Consider the following 26,380-nt stretch of genomic DNA (forward strand, 5'->3'; position numbering starts at 1 on the left):
TGTGTCATTTCCAATGCAATAATAAGTTCTTATTATAATGAGCAAATATCATAATGAATGCAGTTTAGGCATAATATGTAACATCATAAGGAGGAATTCTTCCAGAATGAAAATTCCTGGGTTAAAGACTATATGAAACCAGGTGGTAGTGGACCACATCTGTTCCACTCCCATCACTCAGGATGTAGAAGCAGACTGATCTCTGTGAGTTCGAGTCCAGCTTGGACTACAGAGAGAGTTCCAGGACAGCCAGGGCTACAGAGAAGCCCTGTCTTGAAAAAATTTTAAAAAATGAGAAAAGAAAAAAAAAAGAACAATTGTAACTATTTGAGGACAGGCTGTAAAGCACTGTATACTCTCCACGCATCTCCAGCAACAACTTGCAATAGTTCAGTCTATTTCACAGGTATTAAAGGCTTCCATCTCATTCTGTACTTTTTCTGCTACATAAAATCTCTCTAAATCAAATACCAGGGGTATACTAGGATTATTAAATTTTACAGCCTCAAAATTCTATTTCTATTTCAAATAATGTTTCTTTTTGATTACATGAAAATAACTATAAAAAAAAGACCCAAAGTGTTTGCACACTCCTGGCTAGCTGCTGAGAATTCAGGCAAAACTTTATTACACTAAATCTGAAGAATAGAGAGGCTATGACAATAAATTAATTAGAATAGTATCATTAGCTTGGGATACATTTAAGAAGCTGGAAACTAAAGCATTAGAACTATTTCCACTAATTTATTCTTTAAATAAGAGGTGAGATAATGTATCCACCAATTTATAAGTTAAAGACTTGTGTAGGGAAAGTTAAATAAGTCTATAACAGACAAAGCTTAGTTCTACAAATACTTTCCCTTGTCAGCATTTAACTACATGAAAATGAATAACTAAATATATGAATAAGTTTAGGTGATCTTCTGAGGACAAAGTTTGAGAGAAAATGACTTTGCTTCTATGCCTTGGATATGTATTTGATATTTAACCACAAAATTAGGGAGGCAGAAACATTCCAAAAAACATTTTCTCTGTTCTTTGTATTCTGCACATCTCCTCCTCTTAAGTGGTTCCGAGCTCACCTGTGTGGCCATTGACTTCTGGTGAGTGATGGTTGCATCTGTAAAGCCAGGTATTTTTCTAGGATTTAATGGACTGTTTGGCTCATCGCTGTGACATTCACTGCAGACCCTGGAGGTTGATTCTGTCTCTATTTAGAATTGATTTCACATTGAAACGTGTCTCTCAATTTCTATTCAAAAATAGCCCAGATGGAAATGGATTGAAGCTGCATGTTAAATGGCTGTGCTCTAGGCTACAGTATTTATCTATGGGAACACTTCCAATAAAGGGAGGGAAAACTGAAATTTTTTGTGGTGCTTTTTAAATATATTATCTGTATTTGCCAATGGGGTAAAGTTAAAATCGTTGTTCAAGAACAACTGTCTTTTTAAGAGTGTAAAAATTTCCAGGAAAAAATACACCTGGGAATTATCTTCTCATGAAAGGTATAGGCTCAGCATAAAGGAGAAAATGAAGTCTTACTAAAGATCAATCCTCCTGTTATAAAAATCCTAAAACTTCAGTAAAAAAATAAATAAATAAAATAAAACAAAGAACTGGGCATAGGGAGATGGTTCAGTTGATAAAGGGCTTGCCTTGAAAGCATGAGGACCTGAGTTGAAGGCCCCAAACCAACAGTGGTATGTGCCGGTAAGCCCAATGCTGGAGAGGCAAAGATCCCAGGGGCCTGCAGGTCGGCTAGACAGCCTAGTGTAATTGGTGAGGCTAGTGAGACAAGGCTTGCTGGAGCCAGCCTGGCCTAATTGGTGAATTCCATGTCAGTGTGACCCTGCTTCATAAAGAAAAATGCACAGCACCTGAGGAAGAACACAAAGTTGTCTCCTGACCCCCACATACATGCATACACACAAGCACCTGTGCATACATGGGCACCTGCCCACACTGGCACATGTGCACATGCATAAGCATTAACAGGCACACACACACACACACACACACACACACACACACACACACACACACGCACACACAGTCATGCACACACATGGCTATGTGCACACACAGGCACATGGGCACATGCACACACACAAGCATGGGCACGCACATGAACATGCACACACACAAAAATACATACATACAGGCATGTGAACACACAGATACATGCACACACATGAGAGGAAGAGACAGAGAGACAGGCAGAGACAAGCAGAGAATAAAACAATATATAAATTAAGGCTCATGCCTTCTTCAGTAAGATGACTCAATATTACAAAGACATCTGTTGTTTAATGTTGATCTATTATTATACTGCCAGTTAAAAAGAAAACTAAGGATGTAAGAGAATTTGAGTAAATAGTTCAAAAGTTCATGTGAAAGAATAAATATTTAGAATTGCCAAATTTGTTCAAAAAATACTACACTGAGGAAGTAGTGTGACAAAATAATTTTAAAAGATGAGGCCGTGAAAATGATGTCACACTGCTGTGTAAGAAAACAAACTTTCAATATAATGTGACAAAGTTAGGAGGAAAGCCACAATTATGGCAATTGCCAGTATCATAAAGAAGCATTTAACAGCAGATAAACTTCTGAATGTGCTAGTGCACACCCATCATACAAGTACTTGATGGATGGAGGCAGGAGGACCAGAAGTTCAAGGTCATCCTCAACCACAAAGTGAGTTCAGACCATCCTAGGCTACACAAGGTCTTAGCTGGGAAAAAGCAAGGTATGGTGACATAGGCCTTTAATCCCAGCATTAAGGAGGCAAAGACAAGCAGGTTTTTGTGGGTTCCAATCCAGCCAGGGCTACATAGAGAGATGCTGTCTCAAAAACAAACACAACAGCAAAGGTTTAAAAGAAGCAGGTAAATACTACTACTTCACTCACCTCTTGACCAGCTGAGGGAAAGAAAATCTAGAGACCCTGTCTCATTTCCTACATCAAAACATTCTACTCTGTGAGGCATGGTGGTGCACACTTGAAATCCTACCACCAAAGAGGCTGAGACAGGAAGGTTTTGAGTTTAAGGTCAGCTTGGGCTATATAGTAAAACCCTGAGAAAGAAAGAAAGAAAGAAAGAAAGAAAGAAAGAAAGAAAGAAAGAAAGAAAGAAAGAAAGAAAGAAAGAAAGGAAGGAAGGAAGGAAGGAAGGAAGGAAGGAAGGAAGGAAGGAGAAAGGAAGAAGAAAGGAAGGAAAGAAGGAAAGAAAGAAAGTTCACATGTTAAATGCAAAATGCAAAATCTAAATAAATACTAGGAAGAAAACAAAAACCAAAATCCAAAAGTAACTGTTCACCTTAGGCTAGGGAATTTAAAAAATAATTAATTTTTTATTAGTTCAAATTAGGAACAAGCTTGCTTCACATGTCAATCCCTTCTCCCTCTCCCTACCCTCCCCCAGACCTTCCCCTCAACCCCCTACCTGCCCCCCACCCCATCCACCCTCCACTCCCCAGGCAGGGTAGGGCCCTTGATGGTGGCTCCCCAAAGTCCACCACATGATCCTGGGCCGGGCATAGGCCCTCCCCCATGTGTACAGGCCAAGAGTGCATCCCTTCACATTGGATGGGCTCTTAAAGTTAGGGAATATATTCTTAGCAAATAGGTAAAGGAAAAAAATTAATAAATTTGGTTAATAATACTTGAATAAATTCACCCTAAATAGGAGTAAGAAGAAATTGCTCAACCATATTCAACAAAATAAGTAGTCATTAAAAGAAAATTAAACATTCCAGGAAAAAAATGGGCAAACTCACAAAAGAGCAAGTATTCTTGACTAATGAACACATTTTTAGAAAACCTTAAAATCACAAAATAATGAAATCCCACTCAAAATTAAAAGTTGGCAAAGATTAGCTACCATAAGAGATATTGAAGAATTGGAAGGAATGAGCCATTAAATTGTTAGCAACCTAAAAAGGAATTTGGGGCAGCTTCCCTTATATGAGAAAAACTGGCACGTTTTTTGCTCACATAAAAAAACAACCAAACCAACAAAAATACCTACCTCTTTTTACATCAGCAAAAATTTGTGTCAGACATAAAGCTATGTTTTTAAGGAATTATGGCATACACACATGAAGAATGATGCAATCATTAAATTGCTACAGAATAACACTTACTGACATGGAAAAGCACCTGCAGCATTTAAATAATAAAGGAGATTCAGGGGGCCAGGTGTGAATTCCAGCACCTGGGAGGCAGAGGCAGGTGAATCTCTGTGAATTTAAGGTCAGCCTGGTCTACAGACTGAGTTCCAGAGTTCTAAGACAGCCGGAAAGAAGATAACTCAGCAGGTAAAGTTGACTGCCTCCAAGTCTGAAAACCTGAATTTGATCTTCAGGACCCTCAATGTGAAAGGAGAGAACTGACTCCTACAAGCTATCGTTGGACTTTCACATTCAAGTGCACACACATATACATGTACACAAAAATAAAAAGATTAATCTTAAAAATTAAGACTATTCAGGACCTGTAAGAATTAAATTTTGTTTTTCAAAAATAGATGCAATATATACTAATACATGTGCAGGCAAACAGTAGACTGCTAGATGCCAAATGTAAAACTCATTAGCATACTGTGAGCTGCTGAGAGGAAACCCTTACTGTATTGCTAGGGATGACAACCCACACCGGGCATTCATCAAATGACTAAAGTAGAGCTGTATGATCCCACCCATAAGCTCGTTATGGGTTATCTCCAGAGAAGTTATTTCAGGAGTCAAAGACAACTGCACTCCCATGTTCACTACGCCATTATGCAGAAGAGCCAAAAAGCAGAGACAAACTATGTGTCCATCAACTGCTGAGTGAATACAGAAAATGTTGCTCATCCATACAAATTAATGCTATTCTATCACATGTCAGAATGAAGTCCTGGCATTTGTGACAACATAGATGAAAGTAGTGATCATCAAGGAATAAGCCAGGCATTGAAAGACAGGATGGTTTCACCATGTAGATGGAACATGGAAAAGACCTCACAGATGTTTGAGAATAGAATGATGGTTACCAGTGCTGGGGTGACAAGGAAGGAAACATGAAACCTGGTTGGTGAATGGGAACTAAGCCATTGTAGACATGAGTAAGAAGTTCTGGTGAGCTTCATGGGAGACTTTGGATGGTGGTGGACTAGAGAGATGGTTCATCCAATACATACATACATACATACATACATACATACATAGTTGCCCTGCTAGCCTGCTGACCTGAATTTGATTTCTGAAACCCATTTAACAAGCCAGAGGCAGCAGTGCACACCTTTAATCCCAGCACTCCTACAGTGAGATGCCAGTGGAAAGAGGAGAGTCTCCCAGAAGCTGGTAGCCCAGCTAGTCTCACTAAGGCAGAAACAATAGAAACCCCTGTCTCAGCAGGCAGATGGAGAGAACTATCTCCCTCAAGTTGTTATCTGATCTCCACATGTGCACTTTGGCACCGCCCAAACATGTATTATAAGCATTTTAAGTTGCCCTCACACTAATGTAGATATTAGTCAGTGAACACATATACAAACACATCCCATAGCACTCCATTAAATCTTTGCAATTTATGTATCAATTTAAAAATAAAGTTTAAAATCTATTGGCACTGTGTGGTGGAATTACAAATGACTTTACCTTCTTACTGTTTTTAATATAATTTTTATCTTTTTATATTTATAGTTTTATAATTTTCTATAAGAGAATAATAGGTTGCAAAGCAGAATCCTGTCCCTCTATAATTAGTATATTCCTAAAGATATATAAAGAAGCCCACCACTTTAAAGAGAATATTTAAGTTCACCCACCACTGAAAGGATATGGCATATTTTCAGCTTAAAAAGTAAAATAATTATCTCCTTGTATATGTTGTAATAGGAAGCCGGTGGGTTGATTAGCAGGGTACTAATTTTAAATTCTCCCCTGCTAAACAAAACAAATTAGCAGCACTTTTCTGTAATACCAATGTTTTGAAAGAATTCTCACTGGGCCAAATAATTAGTAATAAAGGTGATAAATACAGCAATAAAAGCGGTTGAAAGGTATTGACTTTTTTTTTTTCCCGGCATGGCTTTGCTGAGCTCTTTGAGCTGAGAGCAAAGAATGGGTTTGTCTGGAATGAAGCTGGATCTGGGGAGCCGAGTCTGCCAGAAATGAAGGAAGAAGGAAGATAGCTATCAAGATGGCCAACCTATTGGTAAGAAGTGCAGTGCCAAATACATGTCCTCCCTGTGTGTGAGCCAGTTGCCAAATGGATCATTATCACAGGAAGGATGAAAACAATGGTGTCACAGGGTATCCCTCCCCCAAGCAGCATAAAGCACAACCCTTGACTACCTCGGGGCACCTGGCACATATATCTCACCACTGAGGCCACTATTGGGAGTTCAAAGGTCCTTGCTTTCACAGACAAGCATAAGGAAACAGGAATGTCAAAACAAGATTGTCTTTTCACTGGAAGAGATGTGTGACTTATTTTTCTACCCACAAGGTTGGGGATGGAGGTGGTTAATAACCAGGTGACTTATGATACCTGTAGGGCCAGGCCTTACCAAGATCCCACAGGCAGGATAAGAGGTTGCTAATAGTCTAGGTGACCTTTGCATTATCTGTATGTTCAGGGGCTCCCCCAAGCTCCCACAACCAGGACAAGAAGTGGCTAAGAGCTCAGATATATCTACACTATCTGTAGGACTAAGACCACACCAGATCCTCCCCTAGGCCCTTAAGATAACATATGTAGCCTATCTCTAGAATCCATCTTCATGGACGAAGTGACATGTACTACGAAAAGAGTTTCTTTGATGTAATTATGCCTCCTGTGCACAGGGGATTGTGTTACAACGGGAAACTTTTCTCAAAATTTCACTGCACTTAAATGTCCTATAATAAACTACTCAGGGTCAGGGTAGTTTGAACCAGTACTGCCTAAGTCATGTTGAACCTGATTTCCTTCTTGCCTCACTCAGATTGGCATTCTGCTGGCTCTGGTGGTCACAGAGACCCCTATAGGTCACAAATGAGATGACATCAGAGCAAGGGCAGTTCTAGAATCATAAGGAACTCCTGACAAGGTCTACTGCTTGGGGAGAGGATGCGGATTAATACCTCTGGGAAGTTTTACCTGTTTCTTGCTTAGTTCTGAGGTAAGGAGTTAAAAGGTAGTGAGCAAAGGAGTGATATGATCTAGAAGGTTTAGAAGGATGACTGTTAACAATAGACTAAAGGGTCTGGGGGCAGTTAACCCTAGCCAGGGCCAACAGCAGCACTGAGTCCCTTAGAGTCACACAGTCTTGTTTCATAGTCCTCAGTACCCTGTCTCTCGTGAGGAAGACCAGGGATCTCTCATGTCTGGAATCCTTTTAAATTGGGAAATGTAGTGTTCATACATAAATCTGCTGCCACAATCACTAGAACACTTTTAGCAGGACTTATTATATCCTTGCAATTTCTTTTGTGTGCCTGAAGATGCTCATGTCACAGTGCATGTGGAGGTCAGAGGACAACCTGAGGAAATTGGTTCTCTTCTTCACCATGTCCCCATGTGTGAGTGACAACTTGAAGAGTCTCTCCTTCTACCTTATAAGCTGAGGTGATTGAACTCTGGTCCTCAGGCTAGGTGGGGAGTGTCTTTACCTATGGAAGTACCTGTTTATTTAGGTTTTTAAAAGTGAAGTTACTTTTAAAAATGTAAACAAATCCTACCTAGATGGTTTGATCTGGCCTGACCTTAAATTGATTACATTTAAAATGGTAATTTGTGCTATTATACATAAAGATGACAGAATATATATATATATATGTATATATATATATGTATATATATATATATATATATATAATCTGTATTTGGAGTCATTTTTTATACCAGTGTGTATGTCCTCCACTCTGAGAGACATTGTTCTAGATTAAAAAAAGAATCTGGCATGACAGGGGTGCCAACCTGAGCCCCCAACACTGTGACTGTGGAACTAATAACAGAATCATGGCTCTGTAGGGGTCACCTGAAGCACTGTAGCCGAAGTCCTTGGGCAAAGCAGCCAGCTTGGTATTCTTTTCCATCCATTATTGATGGGACTGTCTCTGTGTCTTGCACTATGACAGCCATTTCACTGTCTCGCTTCCCGAGCATGCTCCGGTCATTGATGTTGGCAGAGCCTAAAAGGACAAACAACAGAAATGAACAACTTCTCATGACAACCACTGCCAGTGGGCCAACCCTACTCCATGCTTCCTGGCTCACAACACCCCAGTTTTGTCAAAGTGATCTAGGGAAGATGTAGTTTAGGGAGGTAAGAGCCTCTATAGGATTAGCCCAAGTGTGGAACCTTGATCATTCTAAAGCAGCCTAGAATCATAGTGCCATCATCTTTATCAGTGATTAGCTTAGGAGGTAACATGTGGCACGGTTCTGGACCACAGACTATGAGAGCTTCTAAGAAAACAGAACTTTATACCATCTTTCCTATCCTTTGGATATTGACCTCAGAAGATCCATCATGAGGGGTAACCCAACAAGCCAGGCTGAAGGACAGAGTGAATGCTCATAGGCTGGAGAGATGGCTCAACAGCTACGAGTGCTTCCTGCTCTTCCAGAGGACCCAAGTTCATTCCCAGCACCCATGTCCAGTGGCTCATAACATCCTGTAGCTCTAGATCCAGATGATCTGATACCTTCTTCTGGCCTCCATGGACACCCACTCATATGTGTGCACGCATGGAGATACACACAATACACATACATGAAAACAATGGTAAAAGGAACTACAAAATGTTGTGGAGTATTGCTTTAACTATGTAAAAGTGTGTTGCATTTGTTTAAGGAAAGATTGCTACATTTGTTTATGCTGTATTTATTAATTATGCAAAGATGTGTTTCTGTTTCATCTTGCCTGCCTAAGGCACCTTATTGATCTAGTAAAAAACTGAACTGCCAATAGGTAGGCAGTAGAGGGATAGGTGGGGCTGGTGGGCAGAGATAACAAGAGAGGAGAAGAAAGAGAATAAGAGAGAAAGCTAGGGAGATGCCCAGGGATAGCCAACAGCAAGATATGGAATAGGGCACGCAGAATGAAAGAAAGGTAAAAAAGCCCTGAGGCAAAACAACAATGGAAAGAAATAGGTTGATTTCAGTTATAAGCGCTAGTGGGACAAGCATAAGATAAGGTCAAGGATGCAATACTAATATTAAGTCTCTGTGTCATGATTTGGGAGCTGGCAGTCCAAGAAAGCCTTCCACAACAAAATCTGGAAGATTCTAAACTAGTAACACTAGAGCATTCTTACATTGTTTATGAAACAATACATTCTCCTTTTTGTTTCACATGCTTCAGTTTTCTACATGCATCTGAAAAGATGCTGGCTAATTGAATTATGAAGGAGTTCAAAGAAAACAGCACACCATCCAGCTCAGTACAGAGGTTGGTGAGTTTTTGTTTTAAACAAAAACAAGAAAAAAACAAAAACAAGAACAAGCTTTCTAGTCTTCAAGTTATACAACAAGGAACATTAAATGCCAGGAATGCTTTCACAGTCCCTGGCTAATCTGAAATACAGTCTGCCATTGATAGCTGCAACTCTCCACCTCCACTTGTGTGGCAGGCCATAGCTTTGGTATCAACTTTCTCTATTTTGAAAACATTCAGGATGAAGTAGTGGTCCAGGCCTTTAATCCCAGCACTCGGGAGGCAGAGGGGGGCAGAGGCAGGCAGAGGCAGGCAGAGTTTTGTGAGTTCAAGGCCAGCCTGGTCTACTGGTCTAGAGATAAAACCTCAGTTCACCAAGGATAGTGACTTTCACTTGGAAAGGACCAATCTCATATATATATATATATATGTGTGTGTGTGTGTGTGTGTGTGTGTGTGTGTGTGTGTGTACTAAGCACTCCTTTCTATTACCTGAGTCTTTATAATAGAAGAAACACTGTGGTGGATTATGGTAAAGCATAGATACGCACTAATTAGTTTTAGTATTACACCATGAGGTTTGACAGCTTTTTTCAAATGCTTTTTTTTTTTTTTTTTTTTTGGTTTTTTGAGACAGTGTTTCTCTGTGTAGCTTTGGAGCCTATCCTGACACTCACTCTGGAGACCAGGCTGGCCTTGAACTCACAGAGATCTGCCTGTCTCTGCCTCCCGAGTGCTGGGATTAAAGGCATGTGCCACCAACACCTGGCTTCAATTGCTTTTTCAGTTAAAATATGATTACATAATTTCCCCTCTTGCCTTTTCTCCTTCTAGCCCTTCCCATGTTCCTTCCATTGTCTTTTCTCAAATTTATGGCCTCATTTTAATTGCTATATATTTATAACAATTTAAATGTTATATATGTTATAATGATATTGTCGTATGTATAAATGCATAAACACAACTTGTTTAGTTCATTTAGAGTTACTTGAATGTATATGATTCCAGGGCTGACCATTTGGTACTGGATAACCATCAAAATGTTATTTATTTGGGAGGTGGGTGGTGGCCCCCAAAAAGAACAAAGAGTAAGAACAAAGAATAACAAACAATATCTTGACTCCCTACATGGGGCTAGAGTAAAAGAAAATCCAACACTATCTAGCTAGCCAACCTGCTCCAGGAATCACTTTCTCTGCATACCTTATACTGGGATTGCAGGTGGATCACCATGCTCTCCCAGCATTTACATGGGTTCTGGGGACATGAACTCTGGTACTCGTTTTATCAAACCTGAGGCTCACAGCCTGTGCCCCAAGCCACACATCCTCAACAAGTCAATTAAAAGAGCCAGTTTAATAATGGAAACAAACAAAAAAAAAAGAGATTTATTCAATGTGGCCATCTTGAGAAAAAAGAAACCTAAGTGAAGCCCCTAATCCATCTTCAGGGTTCTGCAGTAAAACTGTGAAATTTAAATAGAGCCAAGGTTATGAACATCTAAGCAGTGCCCATCAAGGTGTAGTCCTCCCCCCAACCCCGCCCCCACTGACTCATCATTGTGGGCTTCAGTCTCTTGCTGTGAGGTGGTCTGGTAAGTTGTTAAAACTGAAATCTCTTGCTAGGAGACAAATTCCTGGCTGGCTGCAGTCTTTTCTTTCTCCCAGCATGCCAGAATTTGAGCCCCATCAGCTTTGGCCTGAGGGTATTTCTTGGGCCCTCTGACCATTAAGAGTTAATAATGTACTGCTTGGAACATGGCAATATGCCCAGGATGGCTTAAAAATTGTTTGGTCTAGTGCCCTTGTATACACAAAAACTAACAGCCTGAAAACATGCTTCTAGTCATTTGCTTCTAGATTCTTAAAATTTGGGTTATGGAGTTGACAAGTAAAGATGGTTGTAAAGGTAACTGTTTATCAATGACATCAAAACTTGAAGGAAAATGATTGGAAATGCTAACTCTGTTCTGTCAGTTTATTAATGATAACTAAAAGATGAACAAGAGAAAGTGTTAAACATATGTCCCAAAACCAAAATATGATCTATGTTTTGGAACAACTTGAATATATCCCTACTTATTACATTTTGTATAAATAAAGACATACTCTGGCTACTGGTCAGTCAGGCTGCAAGATTCTCCCCAACCACCATGGCCTGGCTCATTTCCTTCCCTCACCTATTCCTTACATCCCCTGCTGGGATCTGTATCTCTCTCTCTCTCTCTCTCTCTCTCTCTCTCTCTCTCTCTCTCTCTCTCATATTTCCCATTTTTTTATTTAAAAACATTGTTTTACATATCTCCCTCCCCTCCTCCCCTGCCCCCCACTAACACCCTACCTATCCCTTACCCTTTCTGCTTCCCAGGGAGGGTGAGGCCTTCCATAGAGGGTCTTCAAAGTCTGTCATATCCTTTGGGATAGGCCTAGGCCCACCCCCTGTGTCTAGGCTCAGGGAGTATCCCTCTATGTGAAATGGGCTCCCAAAGTCCATTCCTATGCTAGGGATAAGTAATGATCTACTACAGGAGGCCCCATGGTCTCCTCACTGACGCCCAAGTTCATGGGGTCTGGATCAGTCCCATGCTGGTTTCCCAGCAATCAGTCTGGGAACCAAGATTATCTCCTTATTCGGGTCAGCTGTTTCTGTGGGATTCACCAGCCTGGTCTGGACCCCTTTGCTCATCACTCCTCCTTCCCTGTAACTGGATTCCAGTTCAGTTCAGTGTTTAGCTGTGAGTGTCTGCTTCTACTTCCGTCAGCTGCTGGATGAATTTTTGACATAGAGCAAAGGATTTCCAGCCTATAATCCACACTGCCAGAGAAGCTAGGAAACAAGGAGAACTCTAAGAGAGTCATACATAGTCCCCGGGGGAAGGGGAAAGGGATAAGATCTCCTGAGCAAATTGGGAGCATGGGAGGAGGGGAGAGGGAGCTAGGAGAATGAGAAGGGGAGAAGAGGGGCGGGTGAGGAGGACATGAGGGAGCAGGAAGGTTGAATCTCGGGAAGAATAGAGGAGAACAAGATAAGAGATATTATAATACGCCCTTTCCGCCGACTGATACAACGTGAGCCCTTATCCAGTGGCTGATGGAAGCAGAGATAGACATCCACAGAAATACACTGAGCTGAAATCTGGAACCTAGTTGAAGAGAGGGAGGAATGAAGATCGAAGGGGTCTGTACCAGGTTGGAGAAACCCACAGAGACAGTTGGCCTGAACAAGGGAAAGCATACCGACCCCAGACACTATCTGGGAGACCAGTACAAGACTGATCCAGCCCCCTGAATATGGATGCTAATAAGGAGGCCCCTGCACTCCAGGGAGCCTCTGGAAGTGGATTAGCATTTTTTCCCTGGTGTAAGAAGGGACTTTGAGAGCCCATCCCATGTGAAGGGATACACTCTGGCTCTGAACACATGGGGAAGGGCCTAGGCCCAACACACAAAGATTTGGTGGACTTTGCAGAGCCCCTGTTGAGGGCCCTACCCTGCCTGGGGAGTGGTGGGTGGATGGGGTGGGGGGTAGGTTGGAGGTGGGGGAGGAGGGATGGGGGTGAGGGGAGGGAGAGGGACTTACATGTGAAACAAGCCTGTTCCCTAACTTGAATTAATAATATATATTTATATATATATTACATACTATATATATATATATATAATATATATATATTATATATAATAAGAACACTTGCTGATCTTGCAGAGGACTCAGGCTCAGTCCCAAGGAACCATATGTCACACAACCACCTGTAGTTCCATGGATCCAGTATTCTTTGCTGGCCCCACAGGCACTGTGGACACATGGTACAAAAACATGCATGCAGGGAAAACACCCATACACATAAAATAAAAATAAGCAATCTTTGAAAAACTACAAAAAAAAAAAGAGAGATCATAATACAGGGAGCCACTACAGGTTAAAAATCAGGTTAGAGAAATCAGGCTCTAGGGAAATGTCCAGAGATCTACAAGGATGACCCCAACTAACAATCTAAGCCACAGAGGAGAGGCTACCTTAAATGCCCTCCCCTGATAATGAGGTTGATGACTGACTTATATGCCATCCTAGGGACCTGTATGCCTATAGGGGATGTGATTCCTCCCATTGCTGCTCTTTCATACACCCATCTTCAGACCCTGCCTTCATCCTGAGCTGGACTCTGGCACTGACCTTTTGCTCAGTATTTGTCCTCTGAGTTTGTACTGTTGATAGCAAATATGTGCTGTTTGTATACTAACTTTTACGGAACTGATTTGTTTTTATTGAGTCATTTCCTTGATCATTTAAAAACCATTTCTGCATCTGCTATAGGAAACTGGGCAATTGCAAAATACAAAAAAAAAAAGTGAAAACAAACATCAAAACAATAATAATTGACCTGACCTAGTGAGAGCATGGAGGACCCTAGTTGTAAAGCTGGGGAACCAGAATTTGGACCGAACCAAGCCCTCTGAATGTGGGTGTCAGCTAGGAGGCCAGGGCAGTCTATGGGACCTCTAACAGTGGAGCCAGTGTTTATCCCTAGAGCACAAATGGACTTTGGGAGCCCATTCCCTATGTAGGGATACTATTGCAGCCCAGATACAGCAAGGATGGCCTGGGCCCGCCCACAAATGATGCAAGAGACTTTGATGGTTCCCTCATAGAGGGCTTCACTATCCCTGGGGAGTGGGTGGGAGTCAGTAGAGAGGATGGGAGGGCAAGGGAATTCGGGGATTGATATGTAAATAAAATGGCTTCTAAAATAAAAATAAATATTTAAAATAAAAAGAAGTGCCACAAACCAGAAAAAAACAAAACAAAACAAAACAAAACAATAATAAAATCACCACCAAATCCATCATGTAGGCTGAGAATATAAGTTCTTCCCCAAATCTCTCCAGCACCTTCCACATGTACTCTTCCCTCCCCAAAAAGGGAACGTAAGTTTCATGTTTATCATGCTGTGCCTTCCTAAATATAACTATTTCACTCTGATGTGTTACTTGACTGGTAGATAAGCATGAAAGTTGCTTCCTCCATTCCATGTTGTGTTTTGTGATTTATCTGTGCATAACTAACATATTTATTTGTCTTCCATAACCAATTGATAAACCATTCTCCTCTAGATGGATGCTGGAGTATTTCCAGAGTTTGGTGTGCTGTACTGTTACATGGTTGACAGCATCTGTGCTGTGAAACATGCATGTGAGCATATATGTAGGCTCTGTGTTGCAGGCCTGGAATTCTGAGTTACAGTGTGTGTGATAGCAGAATATTTTCCTAAATGGCTTCTAGACTGAGCTCCCAGCAGTAGATGGCACTTCTGTGGCCTCACAGACCATTTAATGCTTGGATTGACCAATGTTTGGTTTTTGCCAATTAAGAACTGTTAATTTGTCATTTCTATATGAAAAAACATGAGTCTCTTCTGTTTATGGGCCTTGGATGTTCTTTGGTGGCATTGTTGAAAATTCTCTTGCCAGTTTCTTGTTGGATATTTGTCATTCTTAATTTGAGTGTGTTCCTTATGTGTTAAAATTTTATTAAGTATTCATGTACACATACGCATATATATATGGGGGTCATGTCCACTGAGGCCAGAAGCATCAGATCCCCTGGAGTGCTGAAAACTGAACCCAGGTCCTCTGCAAGAGCAGCATTCACTATTAACCACAGAACCATTTGTGTTTTAAATATTAAATGTTTTGTGTAATCTTCCCTAAGTTGTTGCTTTTTATCCCCTTTACATGATGATGATTATTATTTCAAAGTAAATTAATTTTCATTTTCTCTTCAGCAGAAAATGTCCCAAGAACCAAAAGAAAGGAAATGTGATGGAAAAGATCATTTGGTGAAAAGGAAGGAGGACATGAAGGAGCAGGCTGATTGGCACCACACACAGCTAAGGGGACTCCTCAGAAATGACATAAAGGAAATACTGAAGGAGCTGGTGGCTCTGCTGCAGGAGCAGCTGTGGGACACTGCAGGAGACCAGGGCTCTGCACTACCTACCTCTGAAGAAGCTCCTGAAGGGAATTAAAGAAGGTGGTTAGTGAACAGATTAAAAACTTGGAAACTCCTTGTCTAAGGAGCCATGGACTTAAAGGTAAGTCCCTCCAACTGGAAAGGACTGTGTTTGATTGTGAGGGTAAAGATGCATCTGTAACTGCACTGTTGCAGACATTCCCAGACAAGCCCCCAGCCTTGATCATGCCCCTGTTCTCAGTGCCAAGAATACACTGGTGAATAAACTGAGGCTTCACTGTAAATAAACTATGAATACAACAAATCAGAAAATGAACATGCTTTTAACAAAATTGAGGGCAATTCTTTGTAATACTAGAGGAAATAAAAATAATAAACCAGAGAGTAGTTACAGCTGAAAAGAAAGGAACAGACCCGTTAGATATACAAGCAATAAATGTATAAACAAATACAGAATTGGAAATTATGTAACAAAAGTATGTTAAAATATAAGAAAACAAAAGACATTAGTTTACATATTTCAGAGAAGTAAATCATATTACTAAAATAAAACCACACTGCATGTCAACAGGTATAGACTATAGAGTTACATGAAAGAATTCTAGGCTATTTCTCTTGCTTTATATGAAATGTTTCAGACTTGTGTACATGCTTGTAATTTTTCTACTTTTTAAATTGAAAATAGACCTTTTTCATACATATACTCTGATTATGATTTCCCCTCCTTCAATTGCTCCCATTGAAGTTCATGCCCTGTCCCTCATTTGAAAACAGACATCAAAAAACTAATAACAAAATGAGATAAAACAAAACCAAACAAACTAGAACAAAATACACAAGAAAAGCCAAAGAAAAAGAACAAGAGACACAATACAGACTCAGAGATACACGTTTTATGCACACAGATACACCACAAAAATCACAAAACCAAAATCCCATTGTTTGGCAATTCCAATTAGATCATGTTTGTATATGTGTATATTTTGAGAAGCTTCCTACTGGGTTCCATACCATCCCTCAAATGCCCCTAGTTTTAGATGTCCCTCCCCGTATTCCTTCTGTCATCCACCTCTGTCTTCCCTCCTCCTCATTTGATCCTCCCATTCTAGTCCCCAACCTTGTCCATCCATAATTATCTATTTTATGTCTCCTTCCTAGGGAGATTTATCACTGCCCTTTAGTCCCTTACTCTGTACCTAACTTCCATGATTATATGGATTGCAGCCTGCTTATTGAAGACTTAAGAGCTAGCATCCACAAATAAGTAAAATACATACCATATTTGTCTTTTGGGATCTGGGCTACCTCTCTCAAGATGACTTTTTTTTTATTTTTTATTTATTTATTTATTTTTTAGCTCCATCCATTGATCTGGTTTTATGTTGAGGCCTTTGATCTATTTGGAGTCATGTTTTGGTTTTCCAACTTTTCTTATTTGAATTAGGAACAGGATTGTTTTGCATGACAATCCCATTTCCCTTCTCCCACCCGTCCTCCCCTACCCGCCCCCCCCCACTAAAACCTTATCTGTCACACATCTTCTCTGCTCCCCCTGGATGGTGAGGCCTTCCATAGGGTGTCATCAGAGTCTTTCGTTTCCTTTGGGGTAGGGCCTAGGCCCACCCCCATGTGTCTTGGCTCAGGGAGTATTCCTCTATATGGACTGGGCTCCCAAAGTCCACACCTATGCTAGGGATAAATACTGGGCTTCTACAGGAGGTCCCGTAGATTTCCGAGGTTTCCTCACAGAAACCCATGTTCCTTGGGTCTGGATCAGTTCCATGCTGGTATTCCAGCTATCTGCATCTGGGTTCCAGTTCAGATCGGTTGTTAGTTATGGGTGTCTGCTTCTACTTCTACCAGCTGCTGGATGAAGGCATATAAGTCTGTCATCAATCTCATAATCAGGGGAGGGCATTTGAGGTAGTCTCTCCTCCGTTGCTAAGATAGTTAGCTGGTGTCATCTTTGTAGATCTCCAGACATTTCCCTAATGCCTGATTTCTCTGTAAACCAAAAGTGTCTCCCTCTATTATATCTCCATTCTTGTTATCATGTATTCTTCCCCTGACTCATATTTTCTGCTCCCTCATGTCCTCGGCATCCCTCTTTCTCTCTCCTCATTCTCCTAGCTCCTTCCTGCCTCTTCCCGTGCTCCCAATTTGCTCAGCAGATCTTGAGCCTCTCCCCTTCTCCAGGGGACCATGTATGTCTCTCTTAGGGACCTCCATGTTTATTAGCTTCATTGGCAGTGTGGATTATAGGCTGATAATCCTTACTCTGTGTCTAAAATCCGCATATGAGTGAGTACATACTATATTTGTCTTTTTGCGATTGGGTTACTGGAGTCATGTTTTATTCCATGGAGTAAGTCCCTATAGAGCAGTTGTTCTCAATGTTGTGGTGACCTCTGACCATAAAGTTATTTCCACTGCTACTTCACAATTGTAACTTTGCCACTGTTATAAATCATAATACAAATATCTGTGTTTTCTGATGGTCTTAGGTAACACCAGTGAAAGGAATGTTCATATCCAGGGGTCAAGACCCACAGGTTGAGAACCATTGCTATTGAGTAAAGGATCTTGGGATATGAAACTTTTTAAGAACTGTTCTCTACAAATATTAAAAGAATCCATTTCTCCAGTATTCTTCCCTATGTGTGTACATATACACAGATATTCAAGCTATGTTTATAGACATATACATACATGTATGCCCCTATATACACATATGCATACACTGAGATATGGACATTTTCTTGCTTCAGTATTACATTTTTCCAAAATTATATTCCAGATAAGATATCTCATTACTACTAGTCATGAGATTTTTTTTCTTTTCTCAGTGAAGCATAGAGATTTGAAAAGGGCTTATAACTGCCAACAAGTGTCAAAATACTTCATGACATTTAGCTTCTTAAATACTACGGAATTATCTTAATACAGCTGAGAAGCTACATTTTATTTAAAACAGATGATCAGGATTCCAAGCAGTGCCATGCACTATCTCTACTGATAACAAGTTCACACACACACACACACACACACACACACACACACACACACACACACACAGAGAGAGAGAGAGAGAGAGAGAGAGACAGAGACAGAGAGACAGAGACACACACAGAGAGACAGAGACACACACAGAGAGACAGATACACACACACACACAGAGAGAGAGAGAGAGAGAGAGAGAGAGAGACGACAGAGAGACAGAGACAGACACACACAGACAGACAGACAGACAGACAGACACACACACACACACACACACACACACAGAGAGAGAGAGAGAGAGAGAGAGACAGAGAGACAGAGAGACAGATACACACACACACACACACACAGAGAGAGAGAGAGAGAGAGAGAGGACAGAGAGACAGAGACAGACACACACAGACAGACAGACAGACAGACAGACACACACACACACACACACACACACACACAGAGAGAGAGAGAGAGAGAGAGACAGAGAGACAGAGAGACAGAGACACACACACAGAGAGACAGACACACACACACAGAGACAGATACACACACACACACACACACACACACACACAGAGAGAGAGAGACAGACAGACAGACAGACAGACAGAGACAGAGACAGAGAGACAGAGACACACACAGAGAGAGAGACAGACACACACACAGACAGACAGACAGACAGACAGACACACACACACACACACACACACACACACACACACACACACACACACACACTGACCACTCCATTTTTAGAGTGATTATATGCTGGCTAGTTTTATGTCAACATGACACAGATGAAGTCATCTGAAAGGAGGGAACCTCAACTGAGAAATTGCCTCCATAAGATCTTGTTGTGGGGCATTTTCTTAATTAGTGATTGATGGGGGATGGCCCAGCCCATTGTGGGTGTTGCCATCTCTGGACAGGCAGTCCTATAAGAAAGCAGGCTGAGCAAGCCATGATGAGCAATCCAGTGAGCAGCACCCCTCCATAGCCTCTGCTTCAACTCTTGCCTCCAGGATCCTGCCCTGTCTTGAGTTCCTGTCCTGGCTTCCTTCACTGATGGACTGCAATGTGAAAGTATAAGCCAAATACACTCTTTCCTCCCCAACTTGTTTTTGATTATGGTGTTTCATCACAGCAATAGAAACACTTATTGAGGACAGGTTATTAATTTTCTGCATCTCATCCACCTTCCCAGTGTTCACTCATGTAACAATATTAAATGGGAAACAATACATTGATGTTAGTTAACACAGGATGTTCAGTGTGTGTAAAACTGGAAGCAGACTGAATATCCACCCCTCTGCCCAGAAGTTCCAATCCAAACTGTGTATGCCTGTCTCCTGAGCCAGTGAGGGGGCTTATAGAAGTGCACCTTGTATCATTGTTGGAGAAGGATATTGATCTTAAAACAAAGGTATGTCATTTCACTAAAACACGATTCTCTCCACTTCCACACATATCAGCAAAGCCGACAGACAGTTCCACGTCTGATTGAGAATATCCAAGATATAAACATTAGAACAAATAGTGGTAAACTCTGACAGTAAGACTTTAGCATCCTTCTGGCCTTGACTGTTACTTGACACCAGATCTGTAGGGAAGGTCAGATGATGTGGGATGAACAGACCACACACATCTCTTATTCAAAACAATTTCATTGCTGATTTCCTCTCCTCTGAATCCCAGAAATCTAGGCATTTGGACCAAATAAAAATAATTAATAAAAATCAGGGCTAGTGACATGGCTTGGCATGAAATGACACTTGCTGCCAAGCCTAAAGATTAGAGTTCAATCCCCAGGACCCTCTTGGTGGAAACTCATTCAAGCTGGCCTTTGACTTGCACACAAAAATGCATAGCATGCACAAAATCAATCAACCAACCAAATAAACAAAATAAACACTTTAAAATGAGTCAATGAGTTCAGGCAGATGAACAGATGTGTGGCTTAAGCCCTGCTTCTAAGTGCTGTGTGTGCACAAGGTCCCTTCCATTGCTCTGGATCTCTAATTCTGTATAGATTAAAAACAAAAGTAACAAAAACAGGCTGGGGGTATGGAAAAGAAAATGACTCTCTCTGAAACAGGTTAGGTGTTATACAACAAATCTCAACTGCCAAGGAAGCATGGAAAAGAAAGGACAATTGAGGCACAGGGCTGTCAGTGACAAGAAGCATGGGCACAGACCACGTACTTACCAATAATAACTGTGTTGTCGTCAGCAATTAGCAACTTGCTGTGGACGTAGATGAGCTCAGTGACTAGGTTTCCTTCAAGCTCTGCATGTGTTCTCAGACCACAAAACGAGATGTAATTTATCCACTGATTACCAACTGTGGATCAGAAAGGAAATACATCAATTTTGTTTTCGGAGACAGACATCACTTACTCGGGGTTAGTTATAATTGCAAAATTTAACCAGGAATTTTTTCTGATAACGGTAATTTGCATTGATAGCTTGAATGAGCATCCTAGTTTCCTTCTGTTTCTGTGACAAAACTCTCTGACCAACAGCAGCTTGGGGAGGAGATGGTTTATCTGACATATCCTTCCAGGTCACCCTCCATCACTGAGGGAAGTCAGGGCAGCAGCTAAAGGTAAGAGCTTAAAGCAGAGACCAGAGGAAGCATTCACGCTAGCTCATTCTCTGTCTTTGTTTCCTGGCTCATGCTTAGTCATTTCTCATCTATTCCAAAACCAACGACCACAGTTGGTGCGGCCTACAGTGGACTGGGCTCTGGACGTCAGTTAACAGTAAAAGCATCCCTCATAGATATGTCCACAGACCAATATGAGGTAAGCAACTCCTTGATTGAGATTCCCTTCTTAGATGACTCTAGACTGTGTCGTCAAGGCTAACTAGGACAGTGACTACATTTTAAAAAACATCATATGGAAGTGTCTTCTGCCTTTGGCTGAGGCAATCTAGAAATGTACTCCAATCTGAACCATCTAATGATTTGGTGGGTTCACTACTGAGTAGTAGAGGCAGAAAGGACAACACAAGATTTCAGTATCTTCGCTGCTTCTACCTCAGTTGACACCTGTGGCAGGCAGTTTAAGCCAGAGGTCAAGTGCATGTTGAAACCATAAAACACATGCAGCACTGAGTGGCAGTTAAGTCTGCCGACTATATAGAAATGTTGCCAATTAAATAATCTGCCCCCAGGATGCAGAGAAGGGCTGTGAACAGCTGCCTTCATGGCATGGCCACTGTACTCAGGAACTCACAGCGACTGTGGAAGGGGCCCCCCTCCACATTCCATCCTAGGTCGGGGAGGGGCTTCTGAGAGGCTCCATCCTCCTTGAAGAGCTATTGGCACTTAATGGTTGCTGGGGAAAGAGGAGCCATTTTTTTTAGTGGTGTAGCCACTGCTAAGTTGTCTGTGCTCCTGCAAGCAATGCTAATTAATCTCAGTGAGTCATTGAAAAACAAAGAAACATGAAGGCAGGAATGGAGAGGTTAGGGAGGAGGAGGAGGACATGAGAGAGGGCAATGAGAGGTGAAAATGAAAATACATCATATACATGTATGCAATTGTCAAAGAATTTTTTAAAATTCTCCCTTCTAGATGGTTAATACTAAGAAAAGAAAATAAACTTTGATGTTCCATACTGGGTTTAGAGTGAACAGTACCAGGCTTGTACTGTAAATGGTTGCTTACTTATCTTACCACGAGACAAGACCTGCATTCCACACCTAACTATAATGACTACCATGGTCTGAGTGTTGATCACAAGGTTTTATGGTCCCTCTCCTTCACAGTTTTGTCCTGCATCTAAGTCTAAGACTCAGAACAAATGGAGGGGGGCCAAGCTGCTATGAATTCTAACAAAGAAAATTGAGACTTTCTTTAGGAGGTTATGAAACATAGTAACAGCCCCAGTGCTAATTTATGTTGCATTTGCTGAGCTTCCCATTTGTTACTTAGGGTTCCTATGCTCTATTAAGATCAGGTATCTTGGAAAGAAATTCATTCCTAGGTACACACAGGGAGTCCTTCCCTGACAGATCACCTTCTTGAATGCACAACAGGAATGATCTCAGAGCACTGACTGACAAAGAGCTGTGTCGGGGCACTGGTGCTTCACATGTAAAGGCCTTTCTTAGAGATCTACAGACATTAAATAGTCACAAAACCCCCACCCCATGTGTTAATGTTACATTAAAACAGCATTTAAGTTGCAAGTGTGTTTAACCTGCAGCCAACAGGTTACATGAGCCCTAGGACAGACACGAAGAAGGCCAGACACGAAAATCACAAACATTTAAAACATTGAGGTTTACTGGTGGGGCATTTTTTTTGTAACTTAATTACATACTTCTCCGGCATGAATTTTGCAGATGACAATATCAAAGCCTGGACATGACCCAGACCATTACTTCCTTTAGAGAACCTTCTGTATGGCCAGACAGTGGTGGCACAGGCCCTTCATCACAGCATTTAGGAAGCAGAAGAAGAAGGATCTCTGAGTTTCAGAACAGCCAGGGCTACACAGAGAATCCCTGTCTGGAAAAAAAAATATCTCCTCTCATTATTAAAAAGAGAGGAGTGTGTCCTCTTTGAAGTCCTTTATGTCCATAAAATTCCCGGGAAATATTTTTAAATGCCTAATTTTTACAGATACTGTAGAATATATATTTCTGGCACTGGCACTGTGCCCCACCGCTTGGCATGTTCATCGTTACTCAAGGCCACAGTGCCCGAGCTTTTGATTCCTGTCTATCATCTAAGGTGGCCTTATGATCCAGAGTATAGCATTTTAAGCTAAAAAGCAGTTACTCAATGGACTCAGGGAGAAAAGCCTTTGCCAAAGTAAATATTTTTAAACAGGGATTTGCCTATTGAAAGTTCCCAAACACATTAAACAGGAGTTCTCAATGTACATAGGTCCACGCCCATCTCTAGGACTTGCTAAAGTTGGAACACAGAGCTGAATGTGTTGTCCCGTGGAGGATGCTTTGTGGAGGTTCTTAGGGACCTGGGAAGTAAAAGGGAGGACAGGAAGGGGAGAGAAGGAGAGGGCAGTGGAGGAGAACGAAGAGATGTGAAGAAGAGGAAAAGGTAAAATGTCAGTGTATGAAACACAGGATGAAAAGACAGATGGAGCCCCAGAAATTGTCCTAGAACACTGGATTTAGGGATCAGAGCTATGTCTCGGTGGGTAAAGGTTACTGCCTCACAAACCTGATTTTGATCCTTGGAACCCATGGAAAGGTAAAAGGAGAGAAGTGATTCCTGAAAGTTGTCCTCTGACCTCCACATGTGAGATGTGGCACATGTTTTCCACCCAGTAATAATAAAATGAATAAATTATATTAAGTACCTGAAAGTATTTAAAAATCGTTTTTCAAAGACTGGTTTTAAAAGACTAGTTTTAAAAGACTTATTAACTCATTGCCAGCCACTTGGATTTTAATATGTGCACTAGTGTATGGTATCTGAAGTTCAGGTTTTGCACTATTCTACAGCAGGCCTAGGGCCATCAGCCAAGCACATGCCAATCAGGGATGCCCAGACACAGTGCATAACACCTTCTGCTCTGCCTCCCTCAAACAGTGGGGCTCAGAAAGTGAAAAGTGGCTGAGAAGAAAGCTTAAGGGTGTAGGGGGTGGGATGGAAGAAGAAGGAGGAAGGAAGGAAGGAAGGAAGGAAGGAAGGAAGGAAGGAAGGAAGGAGAGGGGGGAGGACAGAGAAAAGGAAAAAGTCCTTGCTGGAAGGGAGACACCATGGATAATCTTGGTGTGACTTATCAGATACAACTGCCATGCACCTATGAAGGTAATGAATCCTGCCTCCTGTAAGGGGCCGTGGGCCCTGAACTATGCGGTTTAAAGCCCACTTTTTGTAAGCTTTTTATGACCTTTAAAGTTTGCGGCTTGAAGCCCAACCCTGTGAGCCCCATGTGACCCATAATTAGATACGTTTGGCCAACCGGGACTACTAACAACTGCTGTTCCGAGAAAAGGCGTGGGGCTTTCTGCCTGCTGTTTCGAAGATACCGAAAGAATGTCCCAGCCCCAGCAAATACCAGACGCTCCTTCCTGCTATTCCCCCGCTTGCCTAATTTCCTTGTTGCAGGGCTATATAAGCCCACTCTGAGCCCCAATAAATCGAGGCCCTGACAATTGCATAGATGGGCTCTGGTCCCCTCTTTTGCGCCACAGGGTCTCCTTCCTTTCTCTTGCCCATGACTCTTTCAGGCAGCCCCACCTTTGGAACCCTGAATGACTGGACTCTTGGACGGGTCAAGTGGCGCCGGAACAGGGGACCCGGAGTACGATTAAGCTGTCGGACGGCGGAAAGACAACCAGGGACAAGGAGGATCCTGCAGTTGGCTAGACTCGAGCCCTCTCCAGGTGGAGGTAAGGTACCAATCATTGCTGTCCCAATGCCATGGACCATGTTATGGGTAAAGAATTGAAATTCATAACAGAAGTTAAGGTAGCCCGCAGGGAGAAAGGAGTAAGAGTTAAAAAGAAAGATAAAAAGGAGTAAGAGTTAAAAAGGAGAAGATAAAAAGAAAAGTCAAAATGTTATTTGAGCAAATTTAAAATGTTATTCACCTAAGAATTATGTTTATGGGTCACAGAGGGAACCCATTAAATAGGTCTTTCCCTGATTACTGGCCAAATGGAATGAATTATCTGATTAACAAAATCAGTTGATTTGCCTCAAATAGACAAGGCTCGACAGGCTTGTAACTCTCTTCATAATAGCAAAAGTCTAAGTAAGAAATTTGGCTTAACCAGAGAGACTGCTGGTCAAATCATCAAACAATGTGGAATATGTCCACAATATGGCTATGGCTAATTTAAGGATGAATCCTCAAGGCCTGCTCCCCAACCATTTATGGCGAATGGATGTGACTCACATTGCAGAGTTTGGCAAGTTAAAAATGTGTCACTCCACAAACAGGAAAAGCCACCAGGCATGTTATAAGTCACTGTTTAAGATGTTTTGCTTACATGGGAATGCCAAAAGTTATAAAAACAGATAATGGGTCTGGATATACTAGCAAAGCTTTCCAACAATTTTGTGCTTAATTCCCAAGACCGGTGCTGCCAGAACAGCCCGTATGGCCTAATCCCACCCAGCGCGCGTGGACCTGCCTGCTGAACCCATAGCAGCGGGCACGGCTGGGCCTTTGGGCCTTTGGGGATGCAGCATGCTGCTGACTTGGGGGAGTGAAAAGCCTGCCTCCAAGAGACATGAGGCAAGCCCGCAGCTCGGGCAGCGGCAGCTCCCAAGCAGGCTGGACACACAGGCCAGGCAGTGGTGGCGCATACCTTTAATCCCAGCACTCGGGAGGCTGAGACAGGAGATCACTTGAGTCCAGGAATTTTGGGCTGTAGTTCGCTATGCTGATCGGGTGTCCGAACAAAATTCAGCATCAATATGGTGACCTCCAGAGAGCGGGTGGCCACCAGGTTGCCTAAGGAGGAGGAGTTCTATGCCATGCATTGTCTGTGCTAAATTTCCTCATTTATGATGCTACAGGAAAATCAGCCGAGGATCGCCTCTGGCATCCATCAACAGCTCAAAATTATGCTCAAGCCTTATGGAAAGATCCCCTAACTTACAAATGGCACGGACCAGATCCTGTCCTCATTTGGGGAAAAGGACATGCATGGATTTTTGATACTCAGGCCAATAATGCTAGATGGTTGCCTGAATGCCTTTTAAAACTATATAATCCACCCAGGAGAAGCCCCCGGGAAGCCTTCTAATTCTGCTTAATTTTAGATAAAAAATGCTGTCTTTCTGGCTACTTGGGCGTTTATCACCTTCAATTGCCGTTGCCGCTGGAAGCTCTTATCAGATCTACAACTACACCTGGATGATCCTCAACCGAGCCAGTGATGCTGCCGAAGCTTCACAACTATTGTGACCACCCCCTCCTATTCCCCCCTGATAGTTGACTTATGTGCTTTAGCCTTAGGGGCCTCTCCAAACTAGGGAACCCCTAACCATTTTCCCCCCAGGACTTCCC

At 41.9% G+C, this 26,380-nt stretch overlaps 1 protein-coding gene across 1 annotated transcript in view; it reads right to left on the reverse strand.

Annotated features, from left to right (window-relative positions):
• Positions 1-26,380, reverse strand: part of Pld1 (phospholipase D1) — a 123,900-nt gene that overhangs the window by 5,195 nt on the left and 92,325 nt on the right. The window contains 2 exon segments of the mRNA NM_001246828.1: positions 8,013-8,166; positions 20,584-20,718. Coding sequence (NP_001233757.1) covers positions 8,013-8,166; positions 20,584-20,718 — 289 coding nt within the window.

Source organism: Cricetulus griseus (genome assembly GCF_003668045.3).
Source record: "Cricetulus griseus strain 17A/GY chromosome 1 unlocalized genomic scaffold, alternate assembly CriGri-PICRH-1.0 chr1_0, whole genome shotgun sequence".
NCBI classification, from domain to species: Eukaryota; Metazoa; Chordata; class Mammalia; order Rodentia; family Cricetidae; genus Cricetulus; species Cricetulus griseus.